At 41.9% G+C, this 20128-nt stretch overlaps 1 protein-coding gene across 1 annotated transcript; it reads left to right on the top strand.

The window, feature by feature from the left end:
* The first annotated feature begins 735 nt into the window (after positions 1–735).
* Positions 736–19763, top strand: abca3b (ATP-binding cassette, sub-family A (ABC1), member 3b). Its single transcript, XM_028412614.1, has 31 exons — positions 736–1004; positions 2418–2517; positions 4015–4261; positions 5539–5663; positions 6480–6645; positions 7237–7496; positions 7574–7690; positions 7846–7966; positions 9417–9590; positions 9669–9850; positions 10590–10736; positions 10819–10948; positions 11035–11189; positions 11365–11520; positions 11603–11813; positions 11999–12149; positions 12417–12515; positions 13333–13531; positions 13621–13927; positions 13999–14272; positions 14358–14562; positions 14654–14873; positions 14953–15111; positions 15530–15702; positions 15970–16104; positions 16181–16375; positions 16448–16635; positions 16746–16916; positions 17016–17212; positions 17303–17376; positions 17555–19763. The coding sequence occupies exons 2-31, from the start codon at positions 2464–2466 to the stop codon at positions 17684–17686; spliced, it is 5124 nt and encodes a 1707-aa protein (XP_028268415.1). The 5' UTR covers positions 736–1004; positions 2418–2463; the 3' UTR covers positions 17687–19763.
* The last annotated feature ends 365 nt before the right edge of the window (positions 19764–20128 follow it).

The following is a 20128-nucleotide window of genomic DNA, read 5'->3' as shown; positions in this document are numbered from 1 at the left end:
TTTTGTCCCATAGACTTACATTATAACCACACTTTTTTTGACTGCACAGCCATGGCACTACATAATCATGCATTCTTGATTGTTGGTGGTTTACCCTGTTGGTAGGAGGTAAAATTTGTGATTTTTACAGTTAACAACTTAATGACCATATTAATTAACCCTTTACCTGCAGGCCTGTGCTCATGTAGTGTAGTTTCTGGCTTGTATATGGAGTTATAGGGAGTATTTTAGCACATAACTGTGTGTCTACACACTGTGTGTGTATGTTAGAGAGGAAGAGAGCCATTTGCACACTGATCTCGTTGTGTGTGAGTACACACAACCACAGTTTTCATAGAGTAAACAAAAACAAAGAAAGTGCTGCTATGCATGTGTGGCCCTTTGATGTCTACAGGTGCAGACTAAACAAAACAAAAAGGTTTCTTTAATTAAGAAATAAGGGTAAATAAGGGTAAATTACTATATATATATATATATATATATATATATATATATATATAAGTATTATATATATATATATATATATATATATATATATATATATATATATATATATATATATATATATATATATATATACAATAATAAATGTATACATTTGAGCCAAAGCTCATAAATAAACCCATGTTTCTTGTTATATACAGCTGATATATACAGCTGTTCAGGTCATGTGACCCTCTGCTCTCCACTCAGATCACGTGACAGGCTTTGTTGACGTTCGTCGCTGCATTTTGCACCGTGTATTCACGGGCTCCACCAGCATCTGGTGCAATGTCATCGCTCCGCTAGCAGGAAGCAAAGCTGGAGGGAGATAAACCTGGAGCCAGGCTAGCGACGTCTCGTGTAGTAATGCGACCCGGCGTGGATAGTGTCGGTGAAGGAAGAAGCCTCGCAGTGATGCTTTTGTCGTCTGTTTGAAACAACAAGGAGGAACTGTTTTCACCTCGAGAGGAAGAGAGAGACCACCGCTTGTGAAGTTCATGTGCCGAAGCCCCTTTTCTGAGGTATTTAAACATATATACATAGTGAAACACTATATTCACTTCGTTTCAAACATGGTATAATTAATATCATATCAAATAAAACGTTGTCGATGAGTCAGCACATATTTTTTCGTATATTCCTGGCTTCTTCCCTTTGCTCCATTATTTGCGTTCATCCTTAGGGATTGACGAGCAGGTTGATCGTCCAATCAGGAGAGCGTTGGACCGCGTTGGACCAATCAGAGAAGACTTGGCGCTGCTAACGGCTAATGCATGTTTATTGTTTGCTAACATCCTAATAGAGAAATGGTTGTTCTTAATGTGCAGCGCATGGCCTTCCTAACTCATTTATGCGGATTATATTTCTAAAAGGCCACTGATTTATCATGATGAATGGAACCAGTGTGAAACGGCTGTTTTTATACATTCTGTGTGCCATGAAAGAAGGATCGAATCAGGGAAAAATTGTGGGCTGGTGTTGATGACTTGTGAACTAGTTATTTATAGTGAAATGTTGGAAACTAGGCACGTTTTGTGGTATGTGTGTTAATTAGCTGACACAAAGAGGTAGCCGTGATCATTTTGTATTGAAGCTAATGGTTAATTTCCATATGCGTGGAGGTCTATCAGTGACCTGTTCTTGACCATGTGAAACTGTAGGGGAAGTTTCACATGGTCAAGAACAGGTCATTGATAGACCTACTAATGCTCTCAAATCAATCTTTAACTTGTAAATTGATTGATGTAAAGTTGTAGTGCTAGTAAACAACTGTAACTTACTGTCTCTGCTGTGGTGAAATCTGCAGATGAATGGAGGTGAAAGTGGGTTAATGGGTTTGTGCAGTTTCTGCACATTGTGGTGTTTATTGTTAACGCACACACAAACTAATAAGTGTTTCATTCTAATCAGTCATCTCCTTTGACATGATTTTGTCCCCTGCAGTATGAATATTTTATTTTAAACATTATGTGAATAAAGTACTTCTATTCTATTCTCTGATGGCAAAACACAGTAACACCCATTGTTTTAAAGTTTTTTTATATACATATCCTTAGTACATTTTACTATAGGTAGCTCATTGTAGAATTTCATTTTACATTTATGTGACTCAGACCACTTTTTATTTTATACTCTAAATGTTCTCTGCATGTGTTTACACAAGTGACAACAGATTTTGTTCATTTTTATAGTAGGTATCTTGTCTCTTTATTTTCTTCATGTCTAAAAAAACAAACATCTAAGAGTGTGCGTGTGATAATGCGGATGATTGCTCAATTTCACTTCTCATTTTGTGTTTTTCCCCATTTATTATTCAGAGATCAGAGTTTCTTACAGCCACCGCAGCTGAAGACATTTAAAACAAACCTTCATCAAATCATTTGACCTTTAGTTAAAAAGAAAGAGAAAAGTCACCGCTCTGTTTCTCTCTTCAGACTCTGTAGAAGGCTGCCTGGACTGTGTCCTGTGTGCTGTTTGAAAATGGCCATCGTGAGACAATTTGGACTGCTGGTGTGGAAAAATTCTCTTCAGCAGGTGAGTTGGCGGAAGGTACATCTAAAGGCAGCCTGTATGTGTCCTTATTAGGTGCTGACATTTTGTTTGTGGCTGTGAATCATCATGTGTGTTTACAAAGAAGCAGCCTGTATGACAGACTTTTAAGTTTTATGCCTATGGGGCATCATAAATACAGTATACTTGCTAACATTTTTTCATAAGATGTTAACCAGTTACTGTGAAAAGCAGACGGCCATTGTGATCCAGCACGCCGTCTGTGGTGTGTTGTTATGTCACAGGCTCTAGCTAAATCAATATGTTGGTGGCTGTCACATGTTTTTTTTAAGCCTTATAAGGCCCTTTTTTTGGGAAGTCAGAGGTTGTTTTGTCTCCTTAATTCTATAAAATAATCACTATTCCACAGATTATGAGACTAGAAGTCTTGCGCCAGTTTTTCTTTTTCAGTTCAGGTTTTGTTGGTTTACAGTAGATAAGAGTTCATTCCGTTGGCTGTGTGTGTGTGTGTGTGTGTGTGTGTGAGGTCAGCACATTATATCAGTCAATGATTTCACAATGCTGCAGATATTGAGAAATGAAAAAGGTTGTGTGCTGCATAACATGCGCAGTGTGAGGTTGTTGCTCGCTCACTCCCTTGTGCTGTTTTTAAGACCGAAAACACATCACTTATGTAATCTAGTTCATAAAATGTAACCATTACATTGTACCTTCAAACTCTGGATGTTTTTTAATGTAGGATCCTATAAAATGTCTGTGAACATAGGTCAGGTGTATTTTTCATTTTTTTTTAGCATCCTTGTTGACATATTTATAGTTCATCTACACAAGATTTAGTTTGCGTATAATTCAGATGCTGGCAGGATGTTATGTATGAGCATAGATGTTTTACAGTTTACCAGGGAACATTTGTGGAATTTAAGTATGTGCAGTCTCAAACAACTGTGCTAAGACTTTTCATTACTGTGCCTGATTTACACGAGAGAGACAATAAGATTTATATCTTATTGTCTCTCTCGTGTAAATCAGCCTCACAGCTGAGGCCTGGAGGATTTGGTGTTGGCTGGTTATTTCAGATATATATATAACCATCATAGTTTATGCTGCACAATTAACCTGCTCCACAAAAAATATATTCAAGATAACACATCATGACATGATAAACAACAGCCACTGACTAATCCCTTCTCTCAGAAAAGCCTAATAAAAAGCGGAGTGGATAGTAGGATACTGATGCCTGCTGTGAGACTGAGTGTGTCCTAAAACTGTCTAAGCCACTTTGTACTTCTATCATTCATCATTAGAAGACCTTCACATAAATTATGCTATGAAATCAGTCATTTTAAATTTCTAGATAGCGTGAGAGTAATAAGCTGATGGGGGGAAAAAGGTCATCATGCCAAAAGATTTTGTGTTTTGTTTGAATTTTCAAAACATGCTGAAAAGTTTGAAAAACAGGGTGCTTCAAATTTTTAACCATTTTAAACAAACACAAAGATTTTGTCCATTTCTGCTTTCTAGAAACGTCAACTCCTTGTAACTCTGGTGGAGATACTCCTGCCCCTGCTCTTCTCCAGCATCCTCATCGTGCTGCGTCAGAAGGTGCCTTTCAAGGACTACCCTAATGCCACAATCTATGAGAGCTACACTGTTGACGCCCTGCCAAAAGTGCAACTGCAAAGGTTACATCTGGCCTATGTACCCGGGAACTCCAGTGTGGTGCGTCAGGTGGCAGAAGATGTGCGAGGCAGCCTGTTCCTCTCCTCAGGTGGGTATACTTTAAGAGAAAATGGGATGAAGATTTGTCAAAAGCAGAGCTTCCAAAGCTCAAACACCACAATTCTGTTGCAGCAAGGCCACTCACATTGTCCTGTGCGGCCGATATAACCAGTGAAAACAAACACCGCAGGCTTGACACCACTTGTGGCTCAGTAGAGATCTGGGAATACTGGTTTCTCCAGAAACAGTCCTCAGGATGGTAAACAGGCAGCGCCTTATTCACGTGCCAGACTGTATCACCTGGGAGTTAAGACAGGGAAATAAATAAGAAGGTTCACACTCTGTAGCACAATTAAATTCCTGCTGTTACACACACACACACACAGTCATCTCCTCTGTTTGGTATAGATGAACATAGAGATTCTGACTGACAGGCTGTTTATTGCTTTTCAGTTTGACAGATAGTTAGTGAGACAGACAGCTGCAGTGTGAGGATGAGGGCAGACAGAGACATGTATACCGCAGGCTGCCCTGTGCACAGACGTCTGAGATCCCAGCTCGGCTATTAATGAATAATTGAACTGGTTGCTGTATTCAGAGGGAAAGGTGGAGGAGGAGTGATCATGGAGGAATTGTAGTGATGTCCATGTTGAGGTCAGGTTTACATTGGCAAGCTGGGATTTTTAGTTTCTGTTATCATTCTCCAACATTTCAGCTGGTGATGTTGTACAATAAGCGAATGGCCTAGGTCAATTAATCATTACTGTTTCTTCTGCTCTCCTTTTATTACTTTCTTACAAAAAAGCTGTCTTAACTAAACAGTTTGACCTGTGTACATGAGGCTGGACATTAAACTGCTTAGGTTTGTTCCTTCTGTGCTCCATGTCTATCTTAGTGCAAGTGTTGATTTTATATGTGACCCAGATTTAACCCTGCTGATGCTGCCAGATTCAGAATACCTGCATGTGTGCTTGATAAGCAGAAAAGAATGTCTTTGCGAAAACTAGATTAGGAAACAAAGGTTTAATCAACAGTATAAAATCTATTATTCATGAACTCCTTGTATTCATTCTCATTTTGACTCTGTCTGTGTCATTGATGATGCCATGAATGGTGGCCTCACAGGTATCTCTCTCCTTTTTTTATGTGAAATGCACAGAGAACTGTTATATCAAACATATTCACTATGCTGACCACATCTTGACCAAAGTCCTGCTTGTCAGTGAGAATAGCGAGCAGCAAGGTCGGACAATAAGACAGACATGGTAACAGGCATGCGGGAATGTACCGGTCTTTGATTATATGTTTTGTTTGGTTCTGTTCCAGTGCGGGGCTTCGAGACAGAAGAGCAGCTTGAGGCCTACGTGAGGAATGATCCATCAGGAGCGCTGCTGGCTGCTGTAGTGTTTGAGCACCCGTTTAGCCATGATGATGAACCCCTGCCTTTGCAGGTAAAAAGCAGCATACACGCCGTCGCTCACAATAACAAGTACACAGTCGGTTGTTACGCCTGAATAGCAGATAAGGCAAGAATCCTAAACTCTGCTGTTACACAGAGTTTTACCAGTAATACAGGTTTGACCACTGTCCCCTTTACTCCCTTAAAATCCTGTTGGTTCACTTGTGTACATGTGACCGTTGGGTTACAGTCCAGTAGCCTTCTGCATCAGAAACCTGACGGAGGATGGATGAATTCACAGGTTTCTTGCAGCCTGTTCCCATCTGGGAAAATCTTTATCTGGCAGACATAATAAGCTCGGAGGCTTCAGAACTCCCACAGCTCACTGCAGCGCAAGGAAGTGAGATGTACTCCTACGTACATTTTAAGGGGTGAATCATGTTTACAGACACATTTCTGTTTGGTCTTTTTGCATCATTATTGGGCCTCTGTTCCACCTACTTCCCTTTGTTTATATGGTCATATGACTTGCCAGATTAAACAATAAAAATGACTTTGCCTTTTGCTTACGGTTTCTGTTTATATTATTTTTGCTTGTCTCAGCTCTCTGTGTATCAGTCATTTTCAACCACAATGACACATAGGTGGACTTAGGCTCCATCAAAGCAGTAAACTGTTCTGCCAAAGAAAACAGAGATGACCAACCAATGTAGTTTACTAAACTAGTTTACTAAATACATGTAAATTGTAAAGTGGCCAAAGGCATTTGTAATATTCGTAATGGACATATTTGTACTATACTGTCCCATTTAATATGTTAGTTTCAGTGTTTATATGTGTATGTGTAAAATTGTTTTCTGATATACAGGTGAGCTACCACCTACGGTTCTCCTTCACCCCACGCAACGCCCCAGTCAAGGAAAAGTCTGAACTGAACCCGAACAGCGACCTGGACTGGCACACGCTCAGCCTGTTTCCCCTTTTTCAAATGCCTGGCCCCAGAGAGCAGTATGACAAGGAGGGTGGCACACCTGGTGAGAACATTGACTCAACATCTTTCTTATTATTATTTTCAAAACAGATTTTTTGATTGGCAGATGTTGTGATTGATGAAAAGGCCTAAAGCTTTCTCTTTAGGCTTTGTTTCCATGGCAACCCCATCTCCACGCATCTTGTTCCCTTACATCATTTGTGGGGCAATTATGATGTTATGATGTTATTATGAACTCTCCGGGAGGCTTTAAATGCTCTAAATGTCCACTTTGTTCCAAGTTGTTTGTCACATTTTTTGTTTTTAATGATTTGATCAAAGGGGGTTTTACCTCAGACACTGTAGTGCAGCACCCCAGGATACCCCAGCAAGTTCTAAAATTGGTAGAAAGAGATATCCTCCAAATGATGAAGTCATCCTGACAGAGCGATAGAGTGGACAAGCTTTTAGAGAGGCATGAATATGTATTTGCTTCCTTCTCGTACAAAAGAACTCATGATTGCAGATCCAATTTTGTAACTCACCCATCTTCAGTGGAACAGGTCAAACTTTAAGTGGGGTTGTGCCACGAGTCATTTCTTGGAATCAGATTAGTGATGATATAATGATGGTATCCTGATATCGTTTTTTTAAGGTTATTTCCGAGAAGGCTTTCTGGCAGTGCAGCATGCTGTGGACCGAGCCATCATGCGCTCTTACAACAGAACTGCCGCTGCACCTCTGCTGGGACAGATCAGAGTGGTCCTGTCACGGTTTCCATACCCTCCTTTCATATATGACGTCTTCATCCTGGCCATTCAGAACCAACTGCCCCTTCTACTGGTGCTCAGTTTCACCTACACCTCCCTCAACATAGTACGAGCTGTGGTCCAGGAAAAAGAAAGAAAGCTGAAGGTGTGTTTGCGAGCCTCTTTGTGGGCGGTGGTGAATTTAGTAGTTGGACTCATCCTTCACATCTGCTTTTTTCTTAGGAGTACATGAGGATGATGGGCCTCAGCAATTGGCTCCACTGGAGTGCCTGGTTCCTCATGTTCTTCCTGTTTCTCTCCATTTCAGTGTTCTTTGTTACGCTGCTCCTCTGTATTCAGGTGAGTCACCGTTACAGGTTTATTTTACACCACAACCACATATTAAGTGTGAGAACTATGTGCAAATAAAAATGCTTTCCTATTCTACCATGCACCCTGTTTCCAGAGCCTCCTCCAAAGCAAGTCATGACTGATCACTGAATATTTTCTTTTAGGTCAGTCCTAATGGAGCAGTGCTGACCTATAGTGACCCAACATTAGTCTTTGTCTTCTTGCTGCTCTTCACTGTGGCCACCATCAACTTCAGCTTCATGATCAGTGCCTTCTTCTCAAGAGGTATGTGTTTCTGTCTCCTGTCTCTCTCCTAGTTATGTCTCTGTACTGTATGTGTACACTCTGCTATAATAATATACAGCATGTGCGTGTGTGGTCTCTGAAATGTTGGACAAACCTCTTCCTCTGACACATAACGGCAGCTTTAAAGGGTGCTGTGTTGTAAAAACTGTTTAAAGTTCATACTTGTAGGGGCTAGTTATGGCTGTAATGTGAGGTGACATCTGTGGCATGAAGGAAAGCTTTGTTTACCCTTAACGTTGCAGAATAGCCTTTGGTTCAGATCTGTTTTCCATCTTCAGCTGTGTGAAATTCAAGCACCCTGTCTAGCTGAGGCAACCTCGACGATAAAGAAAACTATTTAAATCTCCTCTTTCTCATGTCCCTCTTCTCCCTCCCTCTTCACTCATTCAATGCTTCTCATTCAAACCAGCATCCATTCCCTTCCAACTCTCCACAACACAAAGCAGCTCAGATTGCTAATACTTTTCAGCCTCTGGTTTTTGTAGCCTTCTGTAAAGAAGTCGCTGTATGTTGCTCAGGAACAATAAAAAATATTAACTTGATTGTCCCTTCTGTAGACCTTGTGTACTCAGGGGCTGAGTGGAACAGAAAGCCTCTATTTGGTTGTGTGAAGTGTTTTTCTTCTCTCAGACATATTGTGTTTCGGTGTAATAAAAAGTAAAGCTGCCTTGTCACCTGCTTGGACAGTTCTCCTTTGTTACTTTGACATAACTAGGTGTCATTTATACATTTTGCCCTGCTCTTCCTGTCATCCTTGCTTTCAATATTCTGCTGTCGTCACAGCTGTCCAGTTGTAATATTTGACAGTCTGTCTGAAACCATAGTGGTTCCAACTCCCAATTATATATTGAACCCCCAGTGGGTTCAAGAGTTTTGATTTTTTTTGTAGAAGGAAAAGGAAAGAGGTGGAGATTAGGGGCTTTTTACAGAAAATAGGCCAAGCCAACAGAAAAGCTCCTTCAGTGACCTCCTTGGCCATTTTTGAACAAAGACAGGCTATTTTTCTCCCCTGGCAGCCTTTTGTGTATACAGCTGTCTGGATACTTCTGGACACCCACTGATCTTTTTATGCACTTAATCAATGCATGTTCCAAGCAGGCTCAAAATGTCACATTGTCATGCAGTAAGTGGTCTTTTCAGAAGTCTTGCAAAACTACTCCCCTCGTTCACGTTACTCTGCTTTTCTGTCCCTCATTTGTCCTCTTTAATGGTTTCCTCACAGCACTCACTCACAGACTTGCTCTTGTCAATCAGGGAAAAGTAGTTCTCCTCACATAGTAATTTACCTGTCAGCTCTTGCGTAGGTCTTCAATGTGTGTGTCTGTTTGAGCTCATCTGAAAGAAGTACTGTATGTATACAGCTGTGTCAAACATCAAATTATGTAGGACCACATCAGTGTCTAATTCTGTCTTCTCTGTTTTACTTTAGCCAACGTGGCAGCAGCAGCGGGCGGCTTCATCTATTTCCTGAGCTACCTGCCTTATTTGTTCCTGTGGCCCCGCTATGACTTACTGAGCCACGCTCAGAAGTCGTCAGCCTGCCTTATCTCTAACGTGGCCATGGCCATGGGAGCGCAGCTCATAGGCATGTTTGAAGGCAAAGGTAACGCTTCAGTTTGTGGGTCAAAATAAATTCATTGTGCATCTTTAAAACATGAGGAATCTTATTTTGTCTCTTTAGGTACAGGAATCCAGTGGTCCAACATGTTTGACTCTGTGACGGTGGATGATGACTTCTCCCTGGCTCAGGTTATGGGGTTACTGCTGTTTGACTCTGTGCTGTATGGGCTGGTGGCCTGGTACACAGAGGCAGTTTTCCCTGGGGAGTATGGAGTGCCTCTACCATCTTACTTCTTTTTACTGGTATGCTTTTTGACTCTTAAGGATGCGACCAACGTACTAAAGATACAACAGACATTAGCGAGCAAAAACATTGAATGTTTCCATGTGTATTTCAACCCTGAAAAGAATAAACTCACATGTAAACAAAATGTCCCCTAATCCTCTGATTAAAGTCACATTGTTTGGGTTAAGTTTAAGTCTTTGCCCACAACAGTGTCCAAATGAAGGACCTCACAAAAAATAAGAATAGACTGCCAGGATAGTGGAGGATAGTAGTGTAGGATAGTTTTTTTAAATTTAGTGTCAAGGTCACGATTGAAGTCTATTGAAGCCGAAATTGTCTCTAAGACATGTCTGCACTCGGTGACAGTGACTCAGATACAGAGGGATTGCAAACAAGAACTCGCTACTTATCGGCCAGAGGAAGTCTTTGGGTTCATCCAGTTAGAATAACAGGAAGCGTCCGAGCTTTTCCAGTCTACACAAATAAAGTTATCTTTATAACCATGTACAATCATAAAACGGCCTGCCATTATACACACGCTTACACAAAAATAAACTCATGCTAACCCATCTCCAGTAGTCAGAAATTCTAGAGGCTGCCAGCAGGGTGTGGATTAGGGTGACGCACTTCACTCTGTGTACATTGTGTGTGTGTAGGTGTGAGATGCTATTTCTAAAACTGTGGAAGTTTATAGTTTTGTACAGCTTTTGAACTTTGCCTCTCCATCTGTCTTTTGCATTCTCCCCTAATTGGCAGCCTTCATACTGGTGCAGCAGTCCTCGCATGGCTTTGGTGAATGAGAAGGAGGAAGAGGAAGATGCAGAGAAGGCTCTGAAAGGAGAGTTTATCGAGGAAGAGCCAGCTGGACTTGTCTCTGGGATAAAGATCAAACACCTCTCTAAGGTGAGCAACAGGCCGTGTTAAGACCTCACTCCACTACAGTGGGTTATTTATATGGTTAATGAACATTTTGTATTTGTGGCAGGAATTCAAAGTGGGCAACAAGATGCGGCAGGCTGTGCGAGATCTTACACTGAACATGTTCGAAGGGCAGATCACAGTGGTGCTAGGACACAATGGTGCTGGGAAGACAACAACACTGTCCATGCTAACAGGTTACCAGAATAAAAAGACGGACAATAAACTCATGTGTTAGCGATGCCATCTAAGTAACATTGACACACCTGCCTTCATGTTTCAGGTCTGTTTCCCCCTACCAGTGGCAGGGCCTACATCAGTGGGTACGACATCTGTCAGGACATGGCTCTGATTCGACGCAGTCTGGGACTCTGTCCCCAGCATGATGTACTATTTGATAACCTGACAGTGAGAGAACACCTGCTCTTCTATGCACAGGTATCCACACAGTTAAACAGCCTTTAATAATGAAGACAGCAGTTACAGAGGTGTTCTCATTGTGTCCCTTGTGTTGCAGGCATGTTATTGTCTCTCTCTTGCCAGATTGTTGCTGGGTATTAAAATGGCAGCTGGATCTTTTTGTCTTCAGAGTGTTCTTCTGCTTATTTTCCAGCTTAAAGGCTACCCCAAAGACAAAATACCAGACGAGGTGGACCGGATCATCCACATCCTGAACCTTGAAGACAAGCGACAGGCTCGTTCCAAGACCCTCTCTGGTGGCATGAAGAGAAAGCTTTCAATTGGTATAGCCCTCATTGGAGACTCCAAGGTGAAGAATTTCACAAAACATTATACACTTTCTTTCCCCTTGGTTTATCACTCATCTCATTCTAAATCTGCCTCATCACCAGGTTGTCATGTTAGATGAGCCCACATCGGGCATGGATCCATCAGCACGACGTGCAACCTGGGACCTCCTGCAGGGAGAGAAGCGCGGTCGCACCATCCTGCTCACCACACATTTTATGGATGAGGCCGATCTGCTCGGGGATCGTATTGCCATCATGGCGAGTGGAGAGCTGCAGTGCTGCGGGTCACCGCTCTTCCTTAAGAGCAAATATGGTAAATGAAAAGATGTGGGGAAAAAAATGTTGTCCTGGGATAGGTCAGAAGCTTTGCTTTCATTTATAAACATACATATACATTATGTGAAGGACTACCTGACAGGAATGTTTCAGGAATTAAACAGTATAAATCGTGTTAATAATTAAGTATTGCTAAGTCTGTTCCTTTCCTTTACTCCGCAGGTGCTGGCTACCACATGGTGATAGTTAAGGACGCTCTTTGTAACGTGTCCGAGATCACCCGCCTTGTTCACATGTACGTTCCCAATGCCACCATGGAGAACAGTGCCGGGGCCGAGCTCTCTTATATCCTGCCTAAAGAAAGCACCAGCAGGTGAGTCTGATCAATAACAGAACATTTACGATGGCTAAATGATTATTACTGTTTGAAAGGGAGCTACAGGCAAAAAGTGGCTTTAAAAAATGATTAAAATGAACACAAATGGTAACAGCATGGGCTTTTTTACTCCAAATGTCTCTCTCCCTCCAGGTTTTTTCTTCTGCTCTGTTACCCTGTTTTATATTCTTTTTGTATAAATCTGTGACAGCAGTTGCACCATGCTGTGATTGCTCACTGCATTTTGTTTCTGCCGCCTCTCAGGTTTGAACTGCTGTTTGCTGAGCTAGAGATGAACAGAGTGGAGCTGGGCATTGCCAGCTATGGAGCTTCAGTGACTACTATGGAGGAGGTTTTCCTCAGGTAGGATTTACACTATATGGCTTGCGATTCAAATTTTTTTTTTATATCAGTATGGTCTGACACTCAGAATAACACTCTGCCAGCACCTTATTTGCACCTTGCAAACCTCTGAACAGGAACTTGAACCACACCTCTCTGTAAACAGAGCAATATTCTGTTTCCAGTTGACTTGCAAACCAGAATAGCAGAATAGCCTGCTGCTCACTGATCATTTATTCTCTGCTTCCCTGTGGACTCTGTACGTGTATCTGTGGCAACAAGCACAAGACGGCTAACATGGCACACTACCTTTGCTGGCACGAGTATATAACCCTTTTAATTGGTGATGCCAGAGGCTTATTATTTACAGAGTCCAGAGGAGTGGAGCAGGTTACATTTTACAACCAATTAAGAGAGTAACAGTGCTTTTATCCATTTAAATTGGTAGTTTGATTAATTAAAATTAATATTAGATAGCCTTGTGAAGGATGGACATGCTTACTTTATAGTTGAAACTACTCTATTGGATGTCAACGGAACTCTGTACTGTATGAGGCTTTATGTGGGTGTCTAATATAGTTGGACCGGCCCTGCTGTGTAAAGGCTTTAATTAAATTGTAAGTTCCAGAAAGAGCTTATTTTGCCACCAGCGCTTATTTCTTCACTGTATTAAGCTGCTTAACGGAAAAAATTGACCTGTTCAATAGATTGTCCTTCTTACATAACATCTATGTTTTCATAATAAATTCAACTGGACCTTCAGATTCCTTACATGTATTATTACATTTTTACAATATATAATTTATTTATTTTTTGTTGGATTGATTTGTATTTTCAGAGTAGGAAAACTGGTGGATTCTAGTTTGGACATCCAGGCCATACAGCTGCCCGCCCTGCAGTACCAACATGAGAGGCGCTCTCATGACTGGACTACGGATGACGCCAGCAGCATCAGTGGCTTGACTGATGTCACTGATTTCACAGACAGTGGCACGCTCATCTCAGAGGACTGCTCCAACATCAAGCTGAACACTGGGGTAAGACACAGGAAAGATGATGCTTGTCATGTTTGTCTGCGTGTTGTTCAGCCACTCACATTTCTGTGTTTTTCTTTCCTCTCTATCAGGTCAGATTACACATGCAGCAGTTTTATGCCATGTTTTTAAAGAGGGCACTGTACAGCTGGAGAAACTGGAAAGTAATGGTGGCTCAATTTCTGGTCCCTCTGTTGTTTACTGTTGTGGCCTTAGTTGTGGCACACACCCTGCCTGACAACAAGGACGCTCCTCAGCTGAGGCTGGCACTCAGTCGCTACGGTCCCACCAGTGTCCCTGTGTCTCTGCAGCCAGGGGCGGGTCCCCTGGCTTCTGCCTTAGCTGATACATACACTTCCCAGCTCTCTGCACAGCTCGGCCAACTTATCAACATCACTGGTAAGCATAGTGAGAAAGACCATGCATAACTGTAAGTCAAATCGGTTTGCTGACCATATGTTTCCCTTTAGACATCATTGATTACATCTTGACCAAGGTGGAGGAAGAAGGTGGCAGCTTTAATGACCACTGCGTAGTGGGCGCTGCTTTTCGTGGCAGCAGCAGCCGCTATGCAGAAGCAACGGCTTACTTCAACAATGAGGGCTACCATACACCTGCCACAGCCCTCATGATGGTGGACAATGCTCTGTTCAAACTTCTAGCCGGGCCAAACGCATCCATTCAGACAGGCAATTATCCCTTGCCACGCAACCTGTCTGAGACTGCTCAGAGCCAGCTCTCAGAGTGAGTGAACGGGCAGCATGTGAATTACTTAGATCTGTGATATGTAAACACAGTTATAGCTCAGTCCGCCTTCCTTTTTCTGCAGGAGTAAGACTGGGTTTGCCATTGCCATCAACCTAATGTACGGCATGGCCTCCCTGTCCAGCACGTTTGCGCTGCTGCTTGTAACTGAGTCCTCTATCAAGTCCAAGCATGTGCAGCAGGTCAGCGGTGTCTACCTGTCAAACTTCTGGTTTTCGGCCCTGCTGTGGGACATAGTTAACTTCCTGCTGCCCTGTCTCCTAATGCTGGTCAGTATGAAATCTAATATACACTCACAGGATGTGCATACAGTTGACATATGCGATCTGGGGTCTCATGTCTTCGTGTTTTTGTTCTAAGGTGGTGTTTAAGGCATTTGGAGTCAAGGCTTTTATAGAGGACAACCACCTTGTTGACGTGTTGTTGTTGCTTCTGCTGTATGGCTGGGCTGTTGTACCTCTTATGTACCTGCTCAGCTTCCTGTTCTCCACTGCTGCCACCGCTTACACACGCCTCACCATCTTCAACATGATCTCTGGTACCGCCACCTTCGTGGCTGTGACCATCATGACAATCCCAGGTGAGGCTTTCAAATTACAGCATTGGAGAGAGGGTAGAAGACATCATGCTGACTGCCTCCTTATCATTCTGTTTTTCAGAGTTAAACCTGCAGGATCTGTCACACTTACTGGATAAGGTGTTCCTGATCTTCCCAAACTACTGCCTGGGCATGTCCTTTAGTCAGTTCTACCAGAACTATGAATTCATCTCATTTTGCACTTCCAGTATTATGAGCGAAGCATTCTGCAAGTACCTCAGTAAGTATAGAAATGGGAATAAAATGCTTGTGACCTATAGAGAGAGGACACATTTTACACAGTGAAAATGTGGCAAAATACCAGAATTCACTGTTATTTTGTGAAATAACCTGACCTCTGTGGGTAGATCTTGCAGAAATTCACATGACTAAGATCCCTGTTGTTGGTTAATGGACAAATAACGACCAGAAACTGTGTCAGGGCCATGTGTCTAGGTAGTTGACGGCCCATCGTTAGGGTTTGAATGGGGGTGAAACCTGCTAGGAAGGGATGATCCCTTCTAAACCCTAACAATGGGTTTAAATGGCTAGAAATGGCTCAATTCAGATTAAGATTAAGAATTCAGATTAAGCCCCAAATAACTCTGATGTTCCCTGGCTAACACCTGCTTACATGATATTACTATCTGTGTTTTCAGACATCACATACCAGCCAAACTACTTCTCAATGTCAGAGCCCGGAGTGGGGCGCTTTCTCGTGGCCTTGTCAGTTCAGGGTGTGGTCTACATCATTCTATTGTTTGTCATCGAGCTGCAGTGCATCCGCACTCTCCGGCGACTCCTCGCCTCTCTGGGCAGAAGACGTAAACGGGTACATGGATGAATGGTGACCTTTTCTGTGAAGACATTTACTAGAAAGCACAGCTTTCATGTGTGGGAAGCAGTTTTAAAAAAGTGCTATAATAATATATTATATTCAAATTGAAGCCTCAAAGCTTTAAATAGCAGCTACTAAAATTATTAAATTTTCACCTAATTCATTATGATGCCAAACCTTACATAGTGCACACACTCCAGTTCTTGTTAAAATCTTGTCATACACTCTTATCTTACATATTGGTGTGTGTGTGTGTGTTAGTTGCCTCTAATAGAGGATGCAGCGCTCCTTCCAGAGGACAGAGATGTAGCTGAAGAGCGGAAGAGGGTTCTGGAGTGCCAGCCAGTAGTAGAGTCAATGGTTGGCAGTCCCCTCATACTCCAGGAGCTCAGCAAGGTTTGTAGTGCAGCATCATGTGCTTCTCTTTTTGGTCTGAATGGAGTACAGAGCAACTGTTATGTCTCTGTCTCAGGTGTACAGCAGTGGGCAGAGTCTTCTGGCTGTGGACAGGTTGTCCCTCGCTGTAGGTAAAGGGGAATGTTTTGGCCTCCTTGGTTTCAATGGAGCAGGGAAGACGACAACGTTCAAGATGCTGACAGGTGATGAAAGTGTCACATCTGGGGACGCCTACATTGACGGATACAGCATCTTGAGAGATATTAAGAAGGTAAGGAGTAGAAACTGAAAGCTAATTTAGTAGCAGAAACTTTAGATTTAAATTGACATCTTGGGATCGCAGGTGCAGCAGCGCATCGGCTACTGTCCTCAGTTTGATGCTGTCTTGGACCACATGACAGGAAGAGAAACTCTCAGTATGTACGCCAGGCTCAGAGGAATACCTGAGAAGTATGTGTCTGGCTGTGTGGAGAATGTCCTGAGGTCGCTGCTGCTGGAGCCTCATGCTGATAAACTTGTTCGCAGCTACAGGTAAGAAGAAGCTCAGATGTTTGTGTTGTGTCGTGCTGTGTTTTCTTCTGCAGTGTGTGTGTGTGTGTGTGTGTGTGTAAATAATAATATGATACCATGAACACATGCAGTGGTGGTAACAAGCGGAAGCTGAGTGCAGGCATGGCTCTGATTGGTGGGCCTCCAGTCATCTTCCTGGATGAGCCTTCGACCGGGATGGACCCTGTGGCCAGGAGGCTGCTGTGGGATGCTGTTACTCGCACACGGGAGTCCGGCAAGGCTATAATCATCACTTCTCATAGGTGAGATTATTTCAGCTATCAGCTACATGATTGCTACAGCACAAAGACATGAGGATGCTTACACACCTCTCTACCCCTCTCCCCTGGTTCACTCACCAGTATGGAGGAGTGTGAAGCCCTGTGCACCAGGCTGGCAGTCATGGTCAACGGTCAGTTTAAGTGCCTTGGGAGTCCTCAACACCTGAAGAGCAAGTTTGGCAGTGGATACACCCTGCTGGCTAAAGTGCATATTGAAACTGAGCTGGAGGACAGTGACCTGCTTTTTTTTAAAGACTTTATTGAAAGCACCTTCCCAGGTCAGAGACACACTGTTAACACCTACAAACATCCATACAAAAAAAGTCACATTTAAGAAAAGAAAATCTGACCATGTACATTTTCTACAGGAAGTCAACTAAAGGATGAGCACCAGGGGATGGTGCACTACCATTTGACTGATGGAACACTAACCTGGGCACAGGTACAGTAGAAAAATATATAAATATTCATTCCTGCATGGTGTGCAGGAGTGCAAAATGTTTATTCAGCGTTTTCAGCTATGACATGAAAAATTGGCAAAAAACTGTTAGCTGTGGAGATGACTTCCGTTACATGTTTCTGTACTCTCTCCCCTCCACCTTTCTCTGCTGCCTGTCTAGGTTTTTGGTACTTTGGAGGCTGCCAAAGAGAAATACCACATTGAAGACTACTGTGTGAGCCAGATATCGCTGGAGCAGGTGTTCCTTAGCTTTGCCCAGTTCCAGCACTGCACACAGAGTGGGAGGAAGTAGGTGGAGTGAGGACTTCCATGTCCATCCATTTTTCATTTTCCACAGTCTGGGTGTGTGTGTGTGCACCGGTGCCCCGTGCATAAGAACTTGCCTCGGTTACACTGCGGGTGTGAACACAAGGTGGAGCAGGACACTGTTTAACCCACGGGCGGTTTAACTTTTATCTTCAACACACACTCAGCGGGCCAGTGACAAAACGTCAGCATCTCGTCTGCTGTATCACCTCAGTGCGTGTCTGTTCATTCATGCCGTTTGTTTTTATTGCTGTTGTGTGAAAGCAGGGCAACTGATTCTGACTGATTCTGTAATATAATTATGGCATGTGGGGTGGGTGTACCAAGTAAAAATCTCTCAGTACTTTGTAGTGATGTCACCGACAGTGACACCACTTAGATATGACCACTACTCTGAATTGTGTATGACAGGGTTTATTTTTATGTGTACAGATTGTCTTTGTTATTTATAATTTTTATTACTTTAATCTGTTTGCAAGAATTTGTGCTTTATTTTTGTTGATTGTCAATCATCACTAGTGAATGAAACACTCCAATTACTATGAAATTGTTGCACACCTTTGAGCCTTACCTAACAAATGAAGGTTCTTCTTTCTTTACGTTGCCCCATACTTAAAGGACTGGTCATCCATAGGAGCCTCTAAATGTGCACGTTATGTGACATGCTACTAAAACCACTCGTTTTAAAGACTGGGGATCATAAATGAATGAATGCACGTATAGAACATGACTACAAAATGCATGATACTTGGAGAGCAGCACAGCTGCTAGTGAACAACAGAAACCGTCCTTACTCAAGACCTCAGAGTAGATTCAGTTCTTTTCTAGTACATGCAGTACGTCCCCCATTTTGATTCCAGGTGTCAAACCAGTGGATATCGGATAACTAGTCTCTGTAGAAGGAAATCCTGAAATATTGTGTGACACAAGAGAATGTTTTTTAAGTTGTGTTGCATTTAGAGGAGACCAAACTGCACAGAATGGGGAACTGGACCTAGAACAGCAAGACCTTTGAGATGTTTTTGTATATTTTGTATATTTTTTTTGCAGCTATGCATTTCACATGGTGTGTGTGTTTGTTTCTGTGTGTGTAGCAGAGAGAAAGAGGTACTGGGAACATGGCAGCATGATTGAATTTACACAGACACCACTGCTGTTATATACCTTAAAAGTTAAAACCAAGAGATTGTTACTGTGCAGTGCACAAACTTCACTCACTTTATCTTTGTTTGAAGTTCAGGAAATGCAGTTAAAGGCCCAACATTTATGGACACAGTCCTCTGTTTGTAGACAGATGTCCTGATTTGAGGAAGAATGATCAGTTTTTGTTTTTTCTAAAAGTCAAACTTTTGACCTCTGAATGTCAGAATAATGACTTTAGATGTTGTATTTGGCTCAAACTCAATCTATTATTGTTTTTTTTGTTTTTTTACAGTGGCACCAATCATTCCTCTAAAGCTTCAGTTAAAACCGTCCCCACTTTCTCACATTTCCCAAAGCATTGCTTGTACTTAAGGACCTTGTGAACAATGTATTCTGTAGACATGTTTAGAATCATATTTAATGTTTCCAAAAATATGAGAATGGTAATAATAATAATCCCCATGCATATTAATGAAAAATGTATTTACAGGTCTCATTAAGGTCAATATGAAAATCTGGCACACATTCCTACTCTCCAAACAATCACCACACAGAGGCGAGATGAATGTATTCTGTCTTAACACATGAACAGGCACGCATTCAGCTGTATTAAGTGCTTAACATGATTTACAGTGCTTCTCTGATGCCACTGGATGTGCAAAAAAAGGACTGACATTCCAGTAAAAGACTGATAAGTTGCTTATTGATCTTTGAAGAATTTAACTTTTGTTACATTTCTTTATTTGCACAATTCATATGTCACATGTTTGACTTGAAATAATCAGTGTAGTTTGTGCTGCTGATATTTAAAGGACGGAGTTGTGCTGCGATGTGGTGTATCATATTTAAAAAGGGAACTTACATCATTGTAACTGTACTTATAATGTACTGTACCATCAAACTGACCTTGTCGACTATATGTATGGCTGTTTTTAAATTAAATAATGCTCTATGCAAATGGTAGCAAACACTAGTTTCTGATGTCTTATTTCTTCAGACGCTTTAACTTTATTTTCCTCTATTTGGATGCAGTGGGAACTTAACATTAATTTTTTCATGGTGTGTCCCATTATAGTGGATTATACAGGCAATAATTGACATTTTTTAGATTAGACATGTGGGTTAATGGTCAGTAATTTACAGCATGCATTATGACTCATTAATGTATTGACCTCACTACAGGCTTATGGTATGTGAGCTATAGCTTCCCACTCAGGTGAAATTATGGCCTGACTGGCTGGAGTTGTTAATGGTTTTTAAGTGTTTTTAAATCTTGGTGTTGTAT

The sequence above is a fragment of the Parambassis ranga genome, chromosome 8 (assembly GCF_900634625.1).
Source record: "Parambassis ranga chromosome 8, fParRan2.1, whole genome shotgun sequence".
In the NCBI taxonomy this organism is placed as follows: domain Eukaryota; kingdom Metazoa; phylum Chordata; class Actinopteri; family Ambassidae; genus Parambassis; species Parambassis ranga.
The sequence above is the reverse complement of the archived record's forward strand: the minus strand, read 5'-3'. Positions and strand labels throughout refer to the sequence as shown.